This window comes from Mesoplodon bidens, assembly GCF_964165515.1.
Source record: "Mesoplodon bidens genome assembly, chromosome: 4".
Taxonomy (NCBI): Eukaryota; Metazoa; Chordata; class Mammalia; order Artiodactyla; family Ziphiidae; genus Mesoplodon; species Mesoplodon bidens.
Genome location: NC_138160.1, coordinates 12,350,672 through 12,368,503, shown reverse-complemented (window position 1 = coordinate 12,368,503; position 17,832 = coordinate 12,350,672). Strand labels below are relative to the sequence as shown.

Here is a 17,832-nt window from a genome sequence, read left to right as displayed (position 1 = left end):
ATTTGTTTATTTATTTTTGGCTGCACTGGGTCTTTGTTGCTGCATGCAGGCTTTCTCTAGTTGCGGCGAGTGGGGGCTACTCTTCATTGCAGTGCGCGGGCTTCTCATTGGGGTGGCTTCTCTTGTTGAGGAGCACGGGTTCTAGACACGCGGGCTTCAGTAGTTGTGGTACGCGGGCTCAGTAGTCATTGTGCACGGGCTAAGTTGCTCTGTGGCATGTGGGATCTTCTTGGACAGGGGATCAAACCTGTGTCCCCTGCATTGGCAGGTGGATTCTTAACCACTGCACCACCAGGGAAGTCCCCTGTCCTGTATTTTTATACACCCTTTTTGTTATTGAAAACCTACATGTTTAAAAAGAAAATTCCAAGATACTTCTTACTATTTCCTAATATTACCACTTTGGGAATAGTTTCTTGGGAAATTTTGACTCAGCGAACACATCCTGAAATACTTAGATGTCTGAATTTAATGAATTTTACTTTGTGGGGAGTTTTTGGAAGATGTCTTCATGAGATTCAAGGAAGTCTGCTCATTATAATTAGGAATTAAGTTATTAATAGGAACATGAAGATGTAAATGTTCTCTGTTCACCTCAGGTAAATGGATGCACTGGAAGAAGTGTACTGAGGAATATGTGTATCCATCTAATATCACCCCAGAATATGGCTCTATCCTGGTGCCAAATGTTGACAATGTGAGAACTGACTTCCTAATTAAAACCATTGCTAAACAGGGCAAGGTATGGCTCTTTCACTTTTATTAAAAGTAACATATTAAAAAATGTCCCTTGAAAACATGAAGCATCATGTGACCACCTATAAGGGTGGGAAAGGGAGGGTGGGAGGGAGATGCAAGAGGGAGTGGATATAGGGATATATGTATACATATAGCTGATTCACTTTGTTATACAGCAGAAACTAACACAACATTGTAAAACAATTATACTCTAATAAAGATATTAAAAAGAGAAAAAAGAAAACATGAAGCATCTTGCATTTATTTTAGAATGTTTTATGTTGCTGTTTAGAATAAATAAAAGTATTACCCAAATTAATATATGAGTTGAATAGCTTTAATGAGTTGAATAGCTTTAATTCATAATTAAGTAACGGTTTTTCATATATTGAGAGAAAGTGAATTTTGACTTGTTTTTCTAAAGAGAAATCCTTCTCTTTTGATCATTGTATTATTTTGCCATGGCTCCCATAACAAAATACCACAGGCTCGGTGGCTTAATCAATGAACATTTCTTTCTGTACAGTTCTGGAGGCTTGAAATGCAAGATTAAGGTGTTGGCGGGTTTAGTTTTTTTGGAGGCCTCTCTCCTTGGCTTGCAGATGGCTGTCTTCTCACTGTGTCTTCCCATGGTCTTTGTGTGTGCATCCCTTGTTTTTCTGTGTGTCAAAATTCCCTCTTCTTGTAAGGATGCCTCTTACACTGAACAAGAGCCCACCTTAACGGCCTCATTTTTCAGGTACTCATCCCTATAAAGACCCTGTCTCCAAACGTAGTCACATTCTGTGGTACTGGGGGTTAGGGCTTCCACATATAAATTTTGTGGGGACACAATTCAGCCCATGACAATACTTTTATTGTATTTCTTGGATTTCTTTCTCAACTCCTGTTTTAGGCTGTGCTGTTAATTGGTGAACAAGGAACAGCCAAAACGGTCATGATCAAGGGATTTATGTCAAAGTACGATCCTGAAAGCCACGTGATCAAGAGTCTGAACTTTTCTTCTGCAACCACCCCGCTGATGTTTCAGGTACTGGCTCACTGGTGCTGCTGGTTCAGCCCAGGTTTGTGATAAGCTTTGGAGGCTTAAATCTCATGCTGTTCTGCTGTGTCCCCTGAACTTCACGTGCACTTTCACAGCCATGGTAAATCCCCTACATACGTCTTCCATTATCTCTATTTTTCTGTTGCAATAGAATCTCCCCCTAGTTAGATGATAACATATAATCTTAAATTATGGAGAACTAAAAAGATTATATATGGTGTTAAAAGCCTCAATACTGGGGGAAGATGGCGGAAGAGTAAGACGTGGAGATCACCTTCCTCCCCACAGATACACCATAAATACAGTTACACGTGGAACAATCCCTACAGAACACCTACTGAATGCTGGCAGAAGACCTCAGACCTCCCAAAAGGCAAGAAACTCCCCCACGTAGCTGGGTAGAGCAAAGGAAAAAAGAATAAACAGAGACAAAAGGATAGGGACGGGACCTGCGCCAGTGGGAGGGAGCCGTGAAGGAGGAAAGGTTTCCACGCACTAGGAAGCCCCTTCGCGGGCGGAGACTGCGGGTGGTGGAGGGGGAAAGCTTCGGAGTAGCGGAGGAGAGCACAGCCACAGGGGTGCGGAGGGCAAAGCGGAGAGATTCCTGCACAGAGGATCGGTGCCGACCGGCACTCACCAGCTCGAGAGGCTTGTCTGCTCGGCCGCCGTGGCGGGCGGGGCTGGGAGCTGAGGCTCGGGTTTCGGGTTTCAGTCGGAGCGCAGGGGGAGAACTGGGGTTGGCGGGGTGAACACAGCCTGAAGGGGCTAATGCGCCACAGCTAGCCGGGAGGGAGTCTGGGAAAATGTCTGGACCTTCCAAAGAGGCAAGAGACCATTGTTTCGGAGTGCGCAAGGAGAGGGGATTCAGAGCACCGCCTAAAGAAGCTCCAGAGACGGGCGCGAGCCGCGGCTATCAGCGCGGACCCCAGAGACGGGCGTGGGACGCTGGGGCTGCTGCTGCCGCCACCAAGAAGCCTGTGTGCGAGTGCAGGTCACTCTCCACACCTCCCCTTCTGGGAGCCTGTGCAGCCGCCACTGCCAGGTTCCCGGGATCCAGGGACAACTTCCCTGGGAGAGCGCACGGAGTGCTTCGGGCTGGTGCAACGTCACGCCGGCCTCTGCCGCTGCGGGCTCGCCCCGCACTCCGTGCTCCTCCCTCCTCCCGGCCTGAGTGAGTCAGAGCCCCCGCATCAGCGGCTCCTTTAACCCCGTCCTGTCTGAGCGAAGAACAGACGTCCTCTGGCGACCTACATGCAGAGGCGGGGCCAAATGCAAAGCTGAGCCCCGGGAGCTGTGCGAACAAAGAAGAGACAGGGAAATCTCTCCCAGAAGCCTCAGAAGCAGCGGATTAAAGCTCCACAATCAACGTGATGTACCCTGCATCTGTGGAATACATGAATAGACAACGAATCATCCCAAATTGAGGAGCCGTGTGGATGAAAGGTTCTTGGAGCTGCAGCCAGAAGTCAGTGCTGTGCCTCTGAGGTGGGAGAGCCAACTTCAGGACACTGGTCCACAAGAGACCTCCCAGCTCCACATAATATCAAGCGGCGAAAATCTCCCAGAGATCTCCATCTCAACACCAGCACCCAGCTTCACTCAACGACCAACAAGCAACACCCTATGCCAAGCAACTAACAAGACAGGAACACAACGCCACCCATTAGCAGAGAGGCTGCCTAAAATCATAAAAAGTCCACAGACACCCCAAAACACACCACCAGACGTGGACCTGCCCACCAGAAAGACAAGATCCAGCCTCATCCACCAGAACACAGGTACTAGTCCCCTCCACCAGGAAGCCTACACAACCCACTGAACCAACCTTAGCCACTGGGGACAGACACCAAAAACAACGGGAACTACGAACCTGCAGCCTGCAAAAAGGAGACCCCAAACACAGTAACATAAGCAAAATGAGAAGACAGAAAAACACACAGCAGGAGAAGGAGCAACATAAAAACCCACCAGACCTGACAAATGAAGAAGAAATAGGCAGTCTACCTGAAAAAGAATTCAGAATAATGATAGTAAAGATGATCCAAAATCTTGGAAATAGAATAGACAAAATGCAAGAAACAGTTAACAAGGACCTAGAAGAACTAAAGACGAATCAAGCAACGATTAGAAACACTATAAATGAAATTAAAAATACTCTAGATGGGATCAATAGCAGAATAACTGAGGCAGAAGAACGGATAAGTGAGGTGGAAGATAAAATAGTGGAAATAACTACTGCAGAGCAGAAGAAAGAAAAAAGAATGAAAAGAACTGAGGACAGTCTCAGAGACCTCTGGGACAACATTAAATGCACCAACATTCGAATTATAGGGGTTCCAGAAGAAGAAGAGAAAAACAAAGGGACTGAGAAAATATTTGAAGAGATTATACTTGAAAACTTACCTAATATGGGAAAGGAAATAGTTAATCAAGTCCAGGAGGCACAGAGAGTCCCATACAGGATAAATCCAAGGAGAAACATGCCAAGACACATATTAATCAAACTGTCAAAAATTAAATACAAAGAAAACATATTAAAAGCAGCAAGGGAAAAACAACAAATAACACACAAAGGCATCCCCATAAGGTTAACAGCTGATCTTTCAGCAGAAACTCTGCAAGCCAGAAGGGACTGGCAGGACATATTTAAAGTGATGAAGGAGAAAAACCTGCAACCAAGATTACTCTACCCAGCAAGAATCTCATTCAGATTTGATGGAGAAATTAAAACCTTTACAGACAAACAAAAGCTGAGAGAGTTCAACACCACCAAACCAGCTTTACAACAAATGCTAAAGGAACTTCTCTAGGCAAGAAACACAACAGAAGGAAAAGACATACAATAACGAACCCAAAACAATTAAGAAAATGGGAATAGGTACATACATATCGATAATTACCTTAAATGTAAATGGAGTAAATGCTCCCAGCAGAAGACACAGATTGGCTGAATGGATGCAAAAACAAGACCCATATATATGCTGTCTACAAGAGACCCACTTCAGACCTAGGAACACATACAGACTGAAAGTAAGGGGATAGAAAAAGATATTCCATGCAAATGGAAACCAAAAGAAAGCTGGAGTAGCAATTCTTATATCAGACAAAATAGACTTTAAAATAAAGACTACTAGAAGAGATAAAGAAGGACACTACCTAATGATCAAGGGATCGATCCAAGAAGAAGATATAACAATTGTAAATATTTATGCACCCAACATAGGAGCACCTCAATACATAAGGCAAATACTAACAGCCATAAAACGGGAAATCGACAGTAACACATTCATAGTAGGGGACTTTAACACCCCACTTTCACCAATGGACAGATCATCCAAAATGAAAATAAATAAGGAAACACAAGCTTTAAATGATACATTAAAGAAGATGGACTTAATTGATCTTTATAGGACATTCCATCCAAAAACAACAGAATACACATTTTTCTCAAGTGCTCATGGAACATTCTCCAGGATAGATCATATATTGGGCAACAAATCAAGCCTTGATAAATTTAAGAAAATTGAAATTGTATCAAGTATCTTTTCAGACCACCATGCTATGAATCTAGATATCAATTACAGGAAAAGATCTGTAAAAAATACAAACACATGGAGGCTAAACAATACACTACTTAATAACGAAGTGATCACTGAAGAAATCAAAGAGGAAATTAAAAAATACCTAGAAACAAATGACAATGGAGACACGACGACCCAAAACCTATGGGATGCAACAAAAGCAGTTCTAAGAGGGAAGTTTATAGCAATACAATCCCACCTTAAGAAACAGGAAACATCTCGAATAAACAACCTAACCTTGCACCTAAAGCAATTAGAGAAAGAAGACCAAAAACACCCCAAAGTTAGCAGAAGGAAAGAAATCATAAAAATCAGATCAGAAATAAATGAAAAAGAAATGAAGGAAATGATAGCAAAGATCAATAAAACTAAAAGCTGGTTCTTTGAGAAGATAAACAAAATTGATAAACGATTAGCCAGACTCATCAAGAAAAAAAGAGAGAAGACTCAAATCAATAGAATTAGAAATGAAAAAGGAGAAGTAAGAACTGACACTGCAGAAATACAAAGGATCATGAGAGATTACTATAAGCAACTCTATGCCAATAAAATGGACAAACTGGAAGAAATGGACAAATTCTTAGAAATGCACAACCTGCCAAGACTGACTCAGGAAGAAATAGAAAATATGAACAGACCAATCACAAGCACTGAAATTGAAACTGTGATAAAAAATCTTCCAACAAATGAAAGACCAGGACCAGATGGCTTCACAGGCGAATTCTATCAAACATTTAGAGAAGAGCTAACACCTATCGTTCTCAAACTCTTCCAAAATATAGCAGAGGGAGGAACACTCCCAAACTCATTCCACGAGGCCACCATCACCTTGATACCAAAACTAGACAAGGATGTCACAAAGAAAGAAAACTACAGGCCAATATCACTGATGAACATAGATGCAAAAATCCTCCACAAAATACTAGCAAACAGAATCCAACAGCACATTAAATGGATCATACACCATGATCAAGTGGGGTTTATTCCAGGAATGCAAGGATTCTTCAATATATGCAAATCAATCAACGTGATACACCATATTAACAAATTGAAGGAGAAAAACCATATGATCATCTCAATAGATGCAGAGAAAGCTTTCGACAAAATTCAACACCCATTTATGATAAAAACCCTGCAGAAAGTAGGCATAGAGGGAACTTTCCTCAACATAATAAAGGCCATATATGACAAACCCACAGCCAGCATCGTCCTCAATGGTGAAAAACTGAAACCATTTCCACTAAGATCAGGAACAAGACAAGGTTGCCCACTCTCACCACTCTTATTCAACCTAGTTTTGGAAGTTTTAGCCACAGCAATCAGAGAAGAAAAGGAAATAAAAGGAATCCAAATTGGAAAAGAAGAAGTAAAGCTGTCACTGTTTGCAGATAACATGATACTACACATAGAAAATCCTAAGATGCTACCAGAAAACTACTAGAGCTAATCAATGAATTTGGTAAAGTTGCAGGGTACAAAATTAATGCACAGAAATCTCTGGCATTCCTATATACTAATGATGAAAAATCTGAAAGTGAAATCAAGAAAACACTCCCATTTACCATTGCAACAAAAAGAATAAAATATCTAGGAATAAACCTACCTAAGGAGAAAAAAGACCTGTATGCATAAAATTATAAGACACTGATGAAAGAAATTAAAGATGATACAAATAGATGGAGAGGTATACCATGTTCTTGGATTGGAAGAATCAACATTGTGAAAATGACACTACTACCCAAAGCAATCTACAGATTCAATGCAATCCCTATCAAACTACCAATGGCATTTTTCACAGAACTAGAACAAAAAATTTCACAATTTGTATGGAAACACAAAAGACCCCGAAAAGCCAAAGCAATCTTGAGAACGAAAAATGGAGCTGGAGGAATCAGGCTCCCTGACTTCAGACTATACTACAAAGCTACAGTAATCAAGACAGTGTGGTACTGGCACAAAAACAGAAATATAGATCAATGGAACAGGATAGAAAGCCCAGAGATAAACCCACGCACATATGGTCACCTTATCTTTGATAAAGGAGGCAGGAATGTACAGTGGAGAAAGGACAGCCTCTTCAATAAGTGGTGCTGGGAAAACTGGACAGCTACATGTAAAAGTATGAGATTAGATCACTCCCTAACACCATACACAAAAATAAGCTCAAAATGGATTAAAGACCTAAATGTAAGTCCAGAAACTATCAAACTCTTAGAGGAAAACATAGGCAGAACACTCTATGACATAAATCACAGCAAGGTCCTTTTTGACCCACCTCCTAGAGAAATTGAAATAAAGACAAAAATAAACACATGGGACCTAATGAAAGTTAAAAGCTTTTTCACAGCAAAGGAAACCATAAAGAAGACCAAAAGACAACCCTCAGAATGGGAGAAAATATTTGCAAATGAAGCAACTGACAAAGGATTAATCTCCAAAATTTATAAGCAGCTCATGCAGCTCAATAACAAAAAAAAACAACCCAATCCAAAAATGGGCAGAAGACCTAAATAGACATTTCTCTACAGAAGATATACAGACTGCCAACAAACACATGAAAGAATGCTCAACATCTTTAATCATTAGAGAAGTGCAAATCAAAACTACAATGAGATATCATCTCACACCAGTCAGAATGGCCATCATCAAAAAAGCTAGAATCAATAAATGCTGGAGAGGGTGTGGAGAAAAGGGAACACTCTTGCACTGCTGGTGGGAATGTGAATTGGTACAGCCACTATGGAGAACAGTATGGAGGTTCCTTAAAAAACTACAAATAGAACTACCATATGACCCAGAAATCCCACTCCTGGGCATATACCCTGAGAAAACCATAATTCAAAAAGAGTCATGTACCAAAATGTTCATAGCAGCCCTATTTACAATAGCCTGGAGATGGAAACAACCTAAGTGTCCATCTTTGGATGAATGGATAAAGAAGATGTGGTACATATATACAATGGAATATTCCTCAGCCAGAAAAAGAAACGAAATTGAGCTATTTGTAATGAGGTGGATGGACCTAGAGTGTGTCATACAGAGTGAAGTAAGTCAGAAAGAGAAAGACAAATACCATATGCTAACACATATATATGGAATTTAAGAAGAAAAAAAATGTCATGAAGAACCTAGGGGTAAGACAGGAATAAAGACACAGACCTACTGAGAATGGACTTGAGGATATGGGGAGGGGGAAGGGTAAGCTGTGACAAAGTGAGAGAGAGGCATGGACATATATACACTACCAAACATAAGGTAGATAGCTAGTGGGAAGCAGCCGCATAGCACAGGGAGATCAGCTCGGTGCTTTGTGACCGCCTGGAGGGGTGGGATAGGGAGGGTGGGAGGGAGACGCTAGGTGGAGGGTATATGGGAACATATGTATATGTATAACTGATTCATTTTGTTGTAAAGCAGAAACTAACACACCATTGTAAAGCAATTATACTCCAATAAAGATGTAAAAAAAAAGTCTCAACACTGTTTAGAATATCTCTGTAGAAAAGCCTGTGAACATGCAAAATCCAAAATTGAAAGAAATATTATTTATTCCCCATGTAAACCTACTTCTTCTCCCTACTGTCTGCTTTTCTGTGGGTGTTACTATTATTCTAGTCATTAGGATATACACACTGGAGTCATCTTTGATGGTCTCTTTCTTGAGTCAAAGGCTGCTAATACATCTAAGGAAATACTTTTCATGTTGTTTCCTTTTTCTCCCTTCCCCCTATCCACCTCTACATAATCTACTTCATGATTCCACAACAGGATATTAGCATCAAAGAATCTTGAAGCTGGTCTTGCTTCAAGTCTGATCCTCTTCAAATCTAGTTTCTATTCTTTTTCCAGTCTCTGGTTCCTATTTATCTTGTTGTTCACTGACTTAACATTCCACAATGGCTCCTATTATCAATTGCAGCAAGGAATACAATCTTAGAATCTTAGCACATTAAAGATTTTGCTTGTGGTGGTATCATTGAGGAGGAACAGAGAACAACTCTCAAGTTTGCATGGCCTTTGTCAATGGAACTGCCAAGATTGACCAGGGCTTGCAGAGGCTAACTGGTTCTTTTTTCCTATTCCTAAATTATTTAAGAAACCATAGAGTACATCTTAAACTTCAGTCCATGCTTTAATTGTTTGCAAATAATCTATGATACCTTTATTAGAACATTAATACATTAATAAAAGATACATTTTATAAACTGAAATGTATGAAATGGTACACTTGACAAGATACATATGAAAAAGAGTTAGGAAAAGGTACATTCATAAATTGAAAATGGAAGGGAAATTTTTAGGGGAATTCAAATCCAAAGAACTTCATTTTTGATTAACTTCATTGTTCTTTAGTTGTTGAAATGAAAATGTCAAAGAGCAATGAAAATTCTTGAGAACAAGGCTAAATCATGACTTTTTAATCACTTAATATAATTGGTGACTACAGAGTGCCAAAAAACTAAGACCATTGATTAAGTTTCTAAATAAGACTGTCAAAACATTATGCTCCTCTGTTAGAGATGGAATTTCCCAAACTGGCTAGCCTTCTATCATTAATGAATATCATTTACACACTGTTGTGTTGGGAAGGTCTGGATCGAAGGTGAACCCCAGAGTGTAGTGACTCAGCAGTGGTATTTTTCTGTTTGGGGAACCACACACTAGATTATCCTAGGCTGGCAAGGTGCTTACATTATACCCATTCCCTTGATACTATTTTACATTTTTAAAACTGTTTTACTTTTGGAGAACATCTCTTTAAAGGTTATAATATAACCTTACTTGTGGATGGAGATTGTTAAACATTAAATCAACGTGTGATTTTTTTTTTCATTATGTAGGGTAGCTGTCTAGCTCTTCACATTTCTTGGGAGTGGATTGAATCTTTAGGGCTGCAGTGCAGTTCTGACAGCAACCACCTGGAGTTAGTGCAGACTTCACAGGTGAAGGGCTCCGTCCCTACAAAACTACTGTTATTTCAGAACCAGCCACAAGCTCAGGGGTTCCCAGGCTACCAACTCTTTGAACAATTGGCTGCAAACTGAAAGGTTTCTGTGACCCTGTCAGTTTTGATAACTCACCAGAATGACTCACAGAATTTAGGAAAATGCTATGCTTATGATTATGGTTTTATTATAAAAGATATTGGGATCAGCCAAAAGAAAATGCACAGGGCAAGGTCTGGGAGGGTCCCGAATGTGAACCTTCTTTGTCCTCAGGATGTATTACTCTCCAGGCATATCTGTGTGTAACAGCAACCAGGAAGCTCACCTGAGCCTCAATGTCCAGAGTTTTTACTGAAGTTTTATTACATAGGCATGATTGGTTGGCCATGTGATTGAAGTCAGTCTCCAAACCCCTTCCCCCTGGGAAGTCAGCTGATATCACGTGGTTTAAAGCCCTAACACTCTAATCGAAGTTTGGTCTTTCTGGCATGAGTGGTCTGAGGGGCCCACGATGAATAACAAAGCCGTTCTTATTATGTGGGAAATTCCAAGGGTTTAAAGGCTCCCTCCTAGGAACCAGGGACAAAGGCTAGCCAAATTCTTTAGTATATGGCAAGGAGTTGTCACATATTTTTGCTAGTAACTCTTGGTGACATTTACCCCTCTCAGGTGGTAAAGACCTGTGCTTTATGTCTCTATAGCATGAAATACTTATTAATTTCCTAGAAAAAGGCACACGTAATCTAGAAAACATCCTGTTTATTAATATACAAATTCATAAACCATGTAATAAATTTCTAGGAGCAGTACCATATTGAAGTATAATAAATTAGAAGAAGAAGAAAAAAACAGGTTTTCAAAACATAAACATCTGTATTCTTTAGGGTTCCATTATCTGATTCACAACTATTGATGTTTAACCCAAATCCTTCCTATCCTTCAGTAAGAAGGTGGTCTCAACACTTCACTATTTCTTTTTCTGTTCAGAAGCATCACAGGATCATCTGGTCTGTTTAGTGCCTGTTTTGACTGCTAAGCATCAAGGCTTTCAATTAAGCTAGACTCATTTGTTTTAGAAAACTTCCAATTAGCCAAACTGCTGTAATTAACTTTCTCACTATAATTTTCAGCCGTTCATGCTAAACAAGGGCTGATGGAGCTGAGCATTTGTCTCTGTGTGTCCCATTTATTTGGATCCAAACCAAACTGAAATTGTAGATGAGAAAATAGATACCGTCCATCCCTCCCGTGTTGCCATGATGGCACATGTGTCAAGGACACACGTCTGTTACTTCCCAGGTTGTTTTCATCTGAACTTCCTTTGTTTTTACCATGGTGTCACTTTCACATCTGTTATCAGCAGGAGGACAGACTCTATGTCCCTCTTTTCCTAGGTCTGTCCAGTTAACTTCTGTTGTCTCAGATGAATAATGAATAGCATCCCTGTTACTCTCCAAAGTATGAAGTTTGGACCAAAATTATATGGTCACCCTCTTTTTGGCTAAGGAAATTTCAGTCAGTCTTTTAAGAGATGATTTTTTTTTTCAAAACAAATATTGTTTTAATTTTTTTATTTTTGAAAGTAATTCATATGTAGCTTTAAAAATGTAAACAATACAGAAAATAAGACAAAAAATTTCTTAAGAGAATTTCTGAAAAGATTTCTCTGTTCTAAAAGTAATCTCAAAGTATTCTGAGTGCAACAACCGTCTTACAAATGTTTGTGTAGCAATAGGTTTTGTTTTTTAAAAATGACAATTGTAGAGCTTGGAAGGAAATTGCACATTTTTTTCTAGACTCAGAACCACTTTTCCTAATGAAATCTTACATGGAAGACTAACCTGTCAAACAGGTAACAAGGGATTTGCTTTGATGGAATTGGAGCTGGCCTCCTGAAATCCCTTCCAACCTCCTTCTTGCTTCCTGTAGGGGCCCGAGTGATTGAAGAAAATCTTTTGTATGCTTCAGAGCATAGTCTGAAAACCAGTTTCCAGAGGAGACTCTTAAGATATAATACGTGAAAGTATTTTTTTATGGTAAAAAGCTCTCTAAAAATGTCAGGTTTCACTGTTAATATTAACACACTCAGGTTGAGGAAGATTGAAGTACTCATTTGAGTTCCCAGATAGTTGGTGGCAGAACCTCGGTGAGAAACCAAGTTCCCACGTCTTCCACTGTGCTTTTCCAGTTCACCCACCTGATCCTTCCAATGGCTTTTCTTTATTCCTATTAATATTAAAATGGCTGATTTATCACAGTGCATTTTTTTTATTTTTAGCTTTTAGTTACGTATTATATTTTCATGTTATTTTTGATATAATTTTACTTTTTATAATATGCTATTGAGAATTTTAAACTTTACTAATATAAGCCTGTTTTCATTTGGTTTTGATGAGTTACAATAAAATGGAAAGGTATTCTTTAGACAGTAGATTTCTTTTTTTTTTTGTGGCATGCGGACCTCTCACTGTTGTGGCCTCTCCTGTTGTGGAGCACAGGCTCCGGATGCACAGGCTCAGTGGCCATGGCTCATGGGTGCAGCCACTCTGCAGCATGTGGGATCTTCCCGGACCGGGGCACGAACCCATGTCCCCTGCATTGGCAGGCGGACTCTCAACCACTGCGCCACCAGGGAAGCCCCAAGACAGTAGATTTCTTAATAAAAAGCATAAGCTCTCTATTTTTATCTTTTAGCTAAATAGCAGATACATGGAAGCCTAAACTTAAGTATATTTTATATTTCAATTTGATTGGATGTAATATGTATGAAAATGATTTAAGTGCTGATATATAGAGATACCTATAGTAATAAAAAATATCTTTCATTTTTATGATGCATTAAATTCACTAAGTGCCTTCACATGTATTATATCATTTATGGATAATATCCTGTTGTGTGTATACACACACATACATATACATGATTTATGTATCTCTATATAAATTCCCAATTTTGAGCTGTGGTTCAGTGACTTATGTGGTTTAAAATGACTTATAAGTCATAAAGCTAATAAGTGGGGGAAGTAGCAGTTTAAGCCCTTTTTTTCTAACTTTAAACCCAGTTAGAGCTATTGCATAAGGCCATTGCAGTTTACGCAGATTTTGTGTTACGTCCCATTCACAGAGACAATAATGTGAATAGTGAACCCAAGAACTGGGCAGTGCACAACCTCCTCAACTGTACCTGTTCCTCCCCCTGGCTGGGAAACAGACATGTGCACAATCAAGTATAGCTGATGTGATAAGTGCTACTTATGGAGTAATCTAAGTACCCTGGAGCCCAGAGGAGGAGGGGATTCATTTTGTTAGGGAATTACAGGACTAAATGTAATGAAAGAGTTGACCATTACTTGGGGGAATTTAATATTTATATAATGTTAATATTTTAGGGATTACAAAGGCTGAATTGTCTATTAAGAGACTAATTCAGAAAATTGAATTGCCCTAGTTTTAGAGCTTTTCATTTGGAATGAAGAAGAGTAGCATAGAATGGCTTTCCTCAACCCCATTCCTAAGTCTATCTGGATGACTAACCATCTGTTTTTTGTGTCTAAAATGTCACTGTCACAACTGGGGTTCACTCTAGTATCCCATGTATGTGTGAGCTAGACAGACAATGAGGTCAGAAAGTTGTTTAGGTGCCATAGATTGCTTCAGATGATGTCATGCTGACTACCATTCTCCTATTTCAGAGTCAAGTTATTGTCTATTCTCAGAGAACAGCATAAGCTGACCTTAGTCCAGGCCCTTGCTAGAGATTTCAACTCTTTACCAATAAGCTGGGTTGAGAGAAGTGACTTTTATGGAAGATCATTCATCTAAGTCAATATTTCACAAATTGTGTTGGGGTAATACTAATGCTGAGAGATTTCTGGCTCAGAAATGGCTACGTTAGGAATATGTAAATAAGGATCTCTTAAGGAACACTGTAAATCAGTCTGAGAGGAGCATCATTTTATTGTTTTACTGTTAACTGACTATGAAGGAATGAAGACCGTGATGGGCCAGAACCAAGAGGAACCAAAAAGGAATGTTTAGAATTGAGACTGGAAGGTGAACAGGGAGCATCATGGTGTTCCTTGTAAGTCACTAATGAGGAACCACTGGAATACTGCGCAGGATTACATCCCCACTCAGCAAGTTCATTCTGGCTTCAGATGGAGGAGAGAGGGCTGTACTCAGAGAGACTTGAGAGGAGATGGGTACAGTAATTCCTCCAGAGAGAGGTTGACTTGGACCAAGATAGTAAAAGTGGGAGTGGAAAGAGCACAAGGATGCGTTCAAATTGTGGTTGAGAAGCAGGACAGACAGGACTCGTTTTTGGTTGAGTGGATATTGTTGGAGGAGAGGGATAGGAGAGAGAGAAAAAAAGGTTAAGACGACTCCCAAGTTTCTTGTCTTTATTGATCTATGTATCAAATATTTACTGATAAATATATTGTACCAGACACCTTTCTAGACACTGAGGAGGCAAGGATGAACAAGATAAACAAGGTGCCTAACTCCCTTGCATTCTAGTGGGAGAGACAGACAATAATCAAATCAATGAATATACCTATTTGGTTTTATTAACTGGACTATGGTTTATATCACCAAAAAGATGGATGAGGTGGGACAGTAGATCAAGGAGACCAGGGAGAAGGTGGGTGGCAGAATACTACAAAGATGATAAATTATTCTTTAAACTGATTTCTTTGAGGAGACAGAAGAGTCTAGACAGAATTGTAAATCACACAATATAGACATTGTATATGACTTATAAAGAAGTTTCCAGGCCTGACTGGAGGCAGGGAGGGCAATTTAAAAGGTTGTGACATTAATCCATATGAGAAAGACAAATGACTGATCAAGGGCATATCATTTTTCAGAGAGGATGAGATACATTAAAAAGCAGTATTTAAATTGCAATAGAACTTATCGATGTTGGATGTGGAAATGTTTGGTTGAGATTTAGGTAGTTGGTGGTAATCCCTGAGATGAGCACCTAGGAGTGGGTGCAGATTTTGTGATGAGGCAGAGACGTCTGTGCTTGGATATGTTGATTTTGTGATGCCATGGATCATCTAAGTGGGGAAGTCCAGACGCTAGTCCAAGTATACGGTTTTCCTAAATATTCCCAAACACATAGATCTATGATGGAGTAGAACATGAAGTTATTGTGTTTCAGGCTTTCGGGAGATCTTATCAAACTCCCCAGTTCATTCGGTAACTATTTAATGGCCAGCAGTTATAAACACAGGAAGAAGTCTCAGCTTCTGATAGTTCACAAGCTATTTAATTTTTCTCCCTCCTTTGTTTTTGTTTTTATCAACTTAGCATTTTAATTTTATATATATATATAAAAGTAATAATTTTATATATTAAAATGAATTCCTTCTAGTAATTTCCTGCTATTTCAAAGAAATTAGGGTCATAATGAAGGGGAAGAAAGTGCAGGTATGTGGCTATTACTCCATATTATTTCACCTGTTCCACCTATGGCTTTTAGCTCTTAGAAGGCCCCCCAAGACATAAAATCTTCATGTGCCTATGAGTTCTCATTAACGGACAAGGAAATATCTGGAAGGCTCTAGTTTGCCATAGGGAGTTGTCAAGAGATTATTAATTGCTTTATCCATTTAAATTCATTGAGGAGAGCTAAATTTAGCCTAGTACATTACTTTAAACAGTTTTTTTTTATGTCAGGGGAATATGAAATTCTTCTTGCCATTGTACTGTTGTCATGGGAAATTTGTATGATATGTTTATATATCTTTCTATTTTAAAATGGTGAAAAATGTTCACATCTTTTGCTATTGTTCATTAAAATGATGACAGAAAATTACAATTTGAAATTACCAAACTGGGGAAATTTTCAAGGACAGATATATAGATTTTTGTTTATATCTTGACCTTATTTCATGGTTGTATCTTGAAGGGTTATTAATGTCATTTTAACTGGTTTGCTCTTCATGAAATAAGGAAACTCTTTTTTGGATAGGATGAGAATGCATTTTATCTCAATACACTTCCACTTTCTCTTATATTTATACATTATCTTTAACATGACTTAAATCATGAATCAGTGGGAATAAAATGAGGTCTTTAAGATTGAGTTTCCGGAGCATGAGAAGTGTGAGCCCTTTCTGTTTTCTTTGCAGTGCTGGCTCTGCTTACTCAGTACATACATTCTGAATAACTGATTGGTTTCCAAACTACACTCTATGACCATGGAAATGTTAATACTGTAGTCAATAGTCTGTGGTTCTTCCCTCATGTCCCCCTTACTCCTTCCAACACCCCTTCTGTCAGTTTTAGTATTCCTCTCCACATTGCTAGGACATTTTTTTTATAGAGCACAGTGCAGTTTCCTCCTGTACCACCTAAGCTCAGAATGTATTGGATAGAAAGGAGGGGGCATTGTCCTCCACTTTGTGAAGGGGAAGAGAAGTGATTCAGTATGATTGCATCTGCCCAAAGCAGATTGTGTCAGGCTACAGAAGCCAGTTGGCAGATTTCTCAACAAAGAGAGAACAGTCTTCAGATTATGGCAGCCCGTGGAGCTCAGAGCAAGACCTGAGAAGCCTCTTGGACAGTAGCCCTGTTTAGCTTTGTCTATGATTATAAGGAAACTTTGAGGAGGACTGAACCTTTGAATAATGGGGGTTAGCATTATATTATATTATCACCAACATAGGCACAATAAGACAAAACTAAATCTGTAGAAATAAACAGAAGAGTCTCATCCCATTCAAGATTTACATTGATCAGAATTTTCTTTACTCCTAAATTAAACCAGATTTTCAAAGGTTATAAACGTTATGCAAGAAAAGTTAGGTACCTCATGCCCTGCTTTCCAGAATTAAGGGACATTTTGGGGGTTTTCTGAGTAATTTCTGTCATTTCAAAGTTTCCTGGATTTTTAAAATAATTAACCATGTCAGGGGATATTTTCACAGATGTTTCTGTTGACTTTTCTGTTTAACAGAGGACAATAGAGAACTATGTGGATAAACGCATGGGCACAACATATGGCCCTCCAGCAGGAAAGAAGATGACTGTTTTTATTGATGATGTGAATATGCCAATAATCAATGAGTGGGGAGACCAGGTATATTGATCCTATTGTGCACTTTATTTGCCTAATTCCTCCTTGATTTATTTTTTGATGAGTAAATATTTTTTACTTTTTCAACTTGCAATTCCTAAATTCCAATAAGGTCCATTATTTGGAAACACTCAAAGAGTTAGGTCCTGGGATATAAAGGAATGACATTTTAATTCTGAAAGTTGTCTTTCTTAGGTTACTAATGAGATAGTACGACAGCTGATGGAACAGAATGGATTTTATAACCTAGAGAAGCCTGGGGAGTTTACCAGCATTGTGGACGTACAGTTTTTAGCAGCTATGATCCATCCTGGGGGTGGACGCAATGATATACCCCAAAGGCTCAAGAGGCAGTTCTCTATATTTAACTGCACGTTGCCCTCTGATGCTTCTGTGGACAAGATCTTTGGTAAAGTGAATGTCAGTGGGGCATGG

At 39.3% G+C, this 17,832-nt stretch overlaps 1 protein-coding gene across 1 annotated transcript in view; it reads left to right on the top strand.

Annotated features, from left to right (window-relative positions):
• Positions 1 to 17,832, top strand: part of DNAH5 (dynein axonemal heavy chain 5) — a 284,476-nt gene that overhangs the window by 171,038 nt on the left and 95,606 nt on the right. The window contains exons 46-49 of the mRNA XM_081232392.1: positions 600 to 742; positions 1,634 to 1,768; positions 17,278 to 17,400; positions 17,593 to 17,806. Of these exons, the coding sequence (XP_081088518.1) occupies positions 600 to 742; positions 1,634 to 1,768; positions 17,278 to 17,400; positions 17,593 to 17,806 (615 nt within the window). The remainder of the gene's footprint in view (positions 1 to 599; positions 743 to 1,633; positions 1,769 to 17,277; positions 17,401 to 17,592; positions 17,807 to 17,832) is intronic.